This window comes from Montipora capricornis, chromosome 3 (genome assembly GCF_036669925.1).
Source record: "Montipora capricornis isolate CH-2021 chromosome 3, ASM3666992v2, whole genome shotgun sequence".
NCBI classification, from domain to species: Eukaryota; Metazoa; Cnidaria; class Anthozoa; order Scleractinia; family Acroporidae; genus Montipora; species Montipora capricornis.
In genome coordinates this window covers 49,615,712-49,623,211 of record NC_090885.1, presented here as the reverse complement: position 1 = coordinate 49,623,211, position 7,500 = coordinate 49,615,712, and the positions used below count along the sequence as shown (strand labels likewise).

Genomic DNA, 7,500 nt, shown 5'->3' with positions numbered 1-7,500 from the left:
TTGAGTAGATAATTAATCAATAGTTGACTTTTTCCATGTTTACATAGCCTTATCTAAACACGAGAGGGAGTTGGGAGAATTCGAGACAGTTGTGCTAACCTGACACGCAGTGGAAGGTTTGCACAACTGTCAAGAATTCTCCCAACTCCCCGAGTATGAAAAACTGTGACCTCGCTCTTGAAAAAGCTGCCCACGCTATACGGACCTCCCAGCCGACAAATGATATATATGTTTTCGAGTAAACGTGGATGATGTCAACAGTTTTGTCCTCAAGGGATACCCAGTGTAACTGTTTGGAGAGAAACGATTTTAACTATTGGGACATCGTGATTCTGAAAACTAAATTCTTTGTTTCCTACTCAGATTGATGAAGACAGTATAGATGACCTAGGGGACCAAAAAAGATGATATCAATGTTGTAAAACACGAATAAAACAAGACCTTTATTAATTTTGAATGTTATATTGTTGCCTTCACCAATATTATGGGTTTTATAAACTACCGCGCACCGGTGGCTCAGTTGGTTGAGCACCGGGCGGTCACGCGGGAGGTCGCGAGTTCAACTCCGGCCGGACCAACACTGAGGAGAAAGTGCTGCCTTTGTAATTACATCTGCAAATGGTTCTCGGATAAGGACGATAAGCCGGAGGTCCTGTCTCACAACCCTTCAATGTTCATAATCCTGTGGGACGTAAAAGAAGCCGCACACTTGTCGCAAAGAGTAGTTCCCGGTGTTGTGGTCTTGTCTTCTTTGGTATATCATGGTTGGGAGGGTAAAAGGGCGCACTTAATATGGAGTCTTGCTCTGTTGTGCGACCCCACCACAGTTATATTCATTCCTAGGATGTAATGTACCCTATATCATGATTTTTTTTTTTTACATAAAAAATACCCAAACACTGGTTTGAAAAGCAAAAATATATGGAAAGCCGAGTTTGAAAAGGGTTGATTGTTGAAAAAAACGACTGTTAAAAAGCAACCTTTTCAACGCTTTTTTCAGTGCTGTTGTGTTTAGCGCTTCTTTGCATATGAGGGGGTAAAACATTACCTCCAGGGCACAGTTTTTCAAAAGCCGGTTAACACTCATCTTCGATTAAATACCAACTAAGGTTTCATAATTATAATGACCTTTTTTTTAAGTAGGCTAACATATTTACTGGTTTCCCGGTAGTTTTCAATATGGCCCTCAACCCGATCGAATTGAAATTCGGAAATGTTGGTTTTTGTTGGTTTTGCTCCTGAGGAACATGTGCAACTAGGACACTTAACTGCATAAATTCCCCATTCAAAATTTTAATTCAACAACTCCGCCCTTTCTCTGCAACCTCGTCAAGCCCTCCGCGGCTGACATGTTTGACGAGTCCATGCTAATAAGAGTTTTTGACCAATCAAAGATTTTACGAAATATCCCGCTTTTGTGCTCAATTTGATGGTCTCGTACAGGACAGAAACGGACGATACAAGTAAAGGGATCTTAGTGGCATTCATGTTTCTCTCACGTTTCGTCGCACAGAGCCTTCCATTCAAAGAAGCTACACCTCACTCAAGGGTAAAATTACTTATAGTTCCTGGCAAGAAACCTTTTATTCAGCTGTATTTAATATTATGGAAAGGTGCCTATTATTGTTATTGCGCATACGTTCTGCGCATCTCGAGATACTCGGATTTCCTATGGGTGGTGCTTATTAATACAGGGATATTTTTGCGCAGTTCAAAACTATGCGGAGAAAGAAGAACTTAGCAAGTGCTCTTAGTATCCAAAACAAAAATTGGGGGTAACCTTGCATTTTTCGAAGATAATTAAACTTGGAAAAGAACGCCATACATTTCTTTGCATTTTAAAGCTTTTTACAAATATTGTTGATTAATTATCTTCGAAAATGCTTGGTTACCCCTAGTTTTCTTTTTGGATTTTAATAACACTTGTTAAGATCTGCTTTTCCCCCATATTCAGTAAACCACGCAAAAGTACCTTTGAATTAGTAGGCATCGTCCTTAAGACGAAACAAGAACTTGTACCGTGTACGATCAAGCTCATCCAATGATTTGTGCAAACTTGATTCTTTGAAACGTAATCTTGATTTCTGAAACGTAATCTTGATTCTTTGAAACGCAAACTAGATTCCCACAAAACATAATCTTGATTTCCGAAAACGCTAACTTAATTTCCACAAAACGCAAACTTGATTCTTTGAAACGCAAACTAGATTTCCACAAAACATAATCTTGATTTCCACAAAACGTAAACTTTATTTCCACAACACGTAAACTTGATATCCGAAAAACGCAAACTTGATTTCCAGAAAACGTAAATTTGATTTCCGAAACTTTAAAAAAGGTGAAAGTCATTTTGAACTGTTCGGACCGATAAGTTCGCATTATACGTTACTCCCTCATTTTTCTGGAAGAAAGGGTTTTTTTTCGCCGAGATAGATGAACTAATCCAAATAATGCGGGAGAAAATTAAAACTTTCTTGCGATACATTTTCGCTTCGCTTCGGACGTAGATGCTGAGAAATGATGTAAAATTAAACTAGACGCTCCATGAGCGTACACTGGGTTGTCTGTGGTACTTATTACACACAAACAGAAGGCACTGAGTTGGGTGGTATTGAACTGCAACGTTCCAGTTAATTTTTTTGAAGTGCGGGGTCATTAAGACCCTTTGAGGGGTTACCCAGACGTCGTGTCATCAGTGGCCCTTTGGCTTACACGTTCACACGTTGAATTATTTTGTAATGTCCTGTCCCATTTAGAAGTCTGTTCCTTTTTTAAGCTTTGGTAATAAATTAGGTTCAAAGATAACAAAACTAGCGTGCAAGCAGGCTCTTCTGTTGAAAATAGCGCGCGATCGAAATATAGGGGCTTGGTTACTAGTTTTTTTTCGAAACTAGTAACCAAGCTCCTAAATTTCGACCACACGCCATTTCGACTGCCTGCTTGCAGGCTATAAGAAAACACGGACTTGAGTAAAACTCACACGTTTCTTCTTTAAGTTAAATAGTCTGCAAAACGTAAAAAAACACTGTCTTGAGTAAAACTCACACGTTTCTTCTTTAAGTTAAATAGTCTGCAAAAAAACTAACTGCAAATTGCTTTCACGGACGTTTTCCTGCATGTCATGCATGTCTTGCAGTTGCACTAAGCACACACTCAGGAAGGACTGAAGATGTTGTTTCCGCTTCATAATTCCTCTTCTTTTTAGCCTAATCTGATGCCAGGTCAAAAAACGTTTTGGCTTTAACCTTTGCACCAAAAAGTACCCTGAAAGCCGGGAGTTAACAGTAAAAGGCAAGTCAAAAGACAGTTGAAGAAAAAAATAACATAGTTTTTATAGATACCTCTGAATCGAATTCTCATCGAAAGATTAATGACAATCGATCGTAAAAACACTAAAATTTCTGCAGTTTCTGACTTCTACAAACCAAGGGGAAGGTCACGATGTTCTGTCAAAAGGAATAAATTGATCACGTGCTAGGCAACCATAAAGGCTCACGTGATCACCTTATGTCAACTGAATGAACTACGGGAAAGAATATTCGGGTGCTTTTGATTGGGAAATCCGGATTTAGATCTTAAAATCCGGATCTTGGGATTTCCAATCAAACATAAAATCCGAAAACAGATTTGTCGACGGATTTTGTTTATTGAAATCCTTACCCGACACGGATTTCCAATTAGTGAATCTGCGGCAAAATCCGTTTTTCAGATTTTGTGTTCGATTGGGAATCCGAATATCCAGATTTTAAGATCTAAATCCGGATTTCCCAATGGAAAGTGTTACATAATGGAATTTTTGTTATATAATCAGTTGTAACTGAGCACGCGCGAGAGTTGTTGAAGAGTTGTTTTGATTAAAAGAACTGTTGTGATCTATTCAATTGACTGCAATTTCTGGGATACAACAGAAAGCACCCTTAATCGTTCGTCGTTTTCAGAGTAAAACAACGTACTTTTTAGCCAAGAAAGTCCCGTCTTTGTTTTTTTAATATTGCTGTAATAAATGATGAAATGATATATGAAATGGATCATATATGAACTGCGGATATGAAATCAAGTGAAGCTATGATCCTCGCAGTTATGAACGCAATTTTTGCAGTTCCGTAAAGAAGCCTGAAAAATTCAGGACTTCAACGGGGTTTGAACCCGTGACCTCGCGATACCGGTGCGACTGGATCAAACCCCCTTGAAGTCCTGAATATTTCAGGTTTTTTACGCAATTGCAAAAACTGCGTTCATAACTGCAAGGATCATAGCTTTACTTGATTGCTGTAATACTTAACTGAATATTTAGATTTCATCTGTCCGGTCAGGAAGCCTTCTTTGTCGGGTTCCTGAGAAACGTATCTATTTTGACTTCAGGGTGAACTATTTACACAAAAATGAGGTTGAGCGGCCAATCAAAACACCGTTTGTAATTGAAAATCTAAACTTCTATGAGATACAAAAACAGATTTATTGCAAATCACAATGCCCACAAGCACAAAAGCAGAGGAAATGGTTAATAAGTACACGTATGAAGTTTTTTTCTATCTGAATGTTTTTGGGTTAGAGTAAAGAGATATGATTGTTGAAAAATGTCTGTGTTAAAGGGGCTATGTCACACAAAATTATTTAATTTTACGGCACTCAAAATTCCCAAAAAGCACGAGTAATGTAAACAATCTTCGCACTAATAAGTCGTAGTAATAAATTGGATTAACCAGGAACCGGGAACTTAAAGAAATATTGTTGGCTTCTCAAATAAACTTCATTTTACACTGTAATGACAAAACAGATCTTTTTCTGACGTTTAAAACTTGGCTACTGGCCTATTAATCATTTGTCAGAAAGAAAACAGTCCTGCCATCGTTATAAAAATCCTCGCGTATGACATTTCAACCCACGTATGCAAATTTGTTAAGCTCGAATATTACACAACATGAATTCACAAAAGGAAAATCTCACAATAATCCTTTCCACTGAAAAATGTATTGGAACAAACAACGTATTTGCTATTAGAGGCAAAAACCCTTTCTATTTCGTTGCGCGCGTGAAAACAAGAAACCTAATCATGTCAAAATTAATTTCCATACGCAACAAAATAAATTTTAGGATCAAACCCTTTTCTGAAGAACCTTTCCTTGAATAATGAAGCGCAAAATAGACAACAAGCTTTATTTCAAGTAATTCTTGACTGTCGCATTTCCAATTATTTTTTCACCTGAAGACTGCGCAGAGTTGACCACAAAATAAGTAACTAGCCAGACAAGAGTAAAAACAGATGCATTGTGTTCGATTCTTTCTCTGAGTTTGTTAAACCCATATCCAGCCAGAATGGAAAAAGTTACCAGAGAATTTGCCATTTGGTTTCAGTGTTGTGCATCACACTACGGTTAACAAACTATTGACATCCGTCGGCGATAGTTGCAGTTGTTGTTGAAGCCAATTATTCGTCGCTTTTAAGATTCCAGATTTTTTTTTTTTCACTGCTTGTGTTTTTTATCGAATTGACGTTCCATTATTGAGCTCCAAAAAGGTATATTTTGTTTAAAGATCCAATAAAACACCATTCGCGTTACATCGGCTTCGTCGCCATTATTTATACTGTGTCCACCTTATAAAATCCGTGCATTTCTACTACCCCGAGAAACTTACCAAAGATACGCGCACGATGCTCTAGGCACAAAACCAATTCTTAGCAGGGGAGAGACAGGTTTCCATCATGTTTCCTGATACGGTAAAAAAGAAAAACGGAGAAATGACAACCATTTTCCGACTGGTTTGCCGCACTGGCAACCCAGTAATTAGCTTTTTTGTTCAATCATGTGGAAATATCAGCTCTAGCACAAGCCGCAAGGCATCCATGCAGAAGACTACACGGACATCTCAGTTGTTTTAATGAACACTGTTCATACCACATCTTTTCAAATTTACAGAAAAAAAGGTTTTGCCCACGCTCTAATAAATGTTTATTTCCTAGGCAGATAATGTATTTTTGAGCCCTTTTTGCGTGAAATAAAGTAAAGAACTTGGCTTTCCGCGGTGCGTGCACGTGACAGAAAATTATTGTTCAATTCTAAGAAATAACACAACGTTTTTTAAAAAATACATGTTTCAACAAAATCTTCTGTCATCTTAAGTTTGAATTACAAAGTTCATAGTCTGCTGCCTAAGAAAATTGTCCGGGAGCCCTTCGGGCTTCCAACATTAAAAGTTAGTGGCTTGAGTCATTTTTTCAAGAGCCCAGAATTAATTAATTCCAGCTGGGATCATATTTACAAGAAAGTGAGGATGAATCAAGTAAGGCGCTCGTTCGGGCTACTTGTTCAGAAATGTGGTCGCCCCCGCTCGAAAATAAGGCGCCCCAGGCGACCGGGGGCGACCGTTAGGCAGCAACCTTGTGAGTTGAATATATACTGTGCGCAAAATGCCAACAAAGTAAAAGGTACGTGTAGAATCAGGGACGAAAGCCACCAGTTAGACTTGAAACTTTTCTGTGAAGTAAACCAACGTAAAAAGACATTAAAATACAATAGTCCGGGGCCATACGTAATCCCTTCACCTTCAACTTCACCTTTATTGAGTTAGTGAAGCCAATGAGGCATCACACTAGCCTGTTCAAGGCTTCCAGATAGTCGGAAAAGATTAAAAAAAAATGCTTGCGAAAAATGAACTATCTGGGAGCCTGGAATAGGCTAGCATCACACCAACAAGATTACAAATTACATTAACACGCTACATGAAGAAAATATTATTAAAAAATACGTATAAATGCAATATGCATAACCGAAAAACGAGAGCAGAAACTTTCTCCTTGAACCGAATGAACGACTGAGTAGTAACTACTTCAGCCAGGAGTTGGTTCCAGTCTGTGGAGGGGTGTAGGGAAAAATGAGTATTTAAAAACATTTTTTGAACTCTAGGGCACTTGAATTAAACTTAAATCCCGTAGGCTCCTTATGATCATTTCCTTGTAACTGAACCAGCATCTTAGTTTTTTTTGGTAGGCTACGTATCGGAGAGCCAGAACGTTTAGGCGTGCGCGGACGGAATGTTTGAACAAGAGAGAAAAACGCAGTACCTCCAGACCCGACCCTGGAGCGTCGTACCAAACGAGTCATTTTAGTTTCTCTGCTCGAAATAATAGGTTAAAGAAAGCTAATTAAAGAAAAAAAATTGTAACCAACACGCGGGCTTCTTACCTTACGAGTTTATGCCTGTAAAATCTGTTTAACTGAAATGTCAATTCCTTGTAACTGAACCAGCATCTTAGTTTTTTTTGGTAGGCTACGTATCGGAGAGCCAGAACGTTTAGGCACGTTTAGACACGCGGGCTTCTTACCTTACGAGTTTATGCCTGTAGAATCTGTTTAACTGAAATGTCAATTCCTTATAACTGAACCAGCATCTTAGTTTTTTTTTGGTAGGCTACGTATCAGAGAGCCAGAACGTTTACGCATGCGCGGACGGAATGTTTGAACAAGAGAGAAAAACGCAGTACCTCCAGATCCGGCGCTG

The 7,500-nt window shown here is 38.6% G+C and overlaps 1 protein-coding gene across 1 annotated transcript in view; it reads left to right on the top strand.

The window, feature by feature from the left end:
- LOC138043315 (density-regulated protein homolog) overlaps positions 1 to 450 on the top strand; it is a 9,288-nt gene extending 8,838 nt beyond the window's left edge. The window contains exon 8 of the mRNA XM_068889549.1: positions 364 to 450. Coding sequence (XP_068745650.1) covers positions 364 to 408 — 45 coding nt within the window. The 3' untranslated portion in view covers positions 409 to 450. The remainder of the gene's footprint in view (positions 1 to 363) is intronic.
- The last annotated feature ends 7,050 nt before the right edge of the window (positions 451 to 7,500 follow it).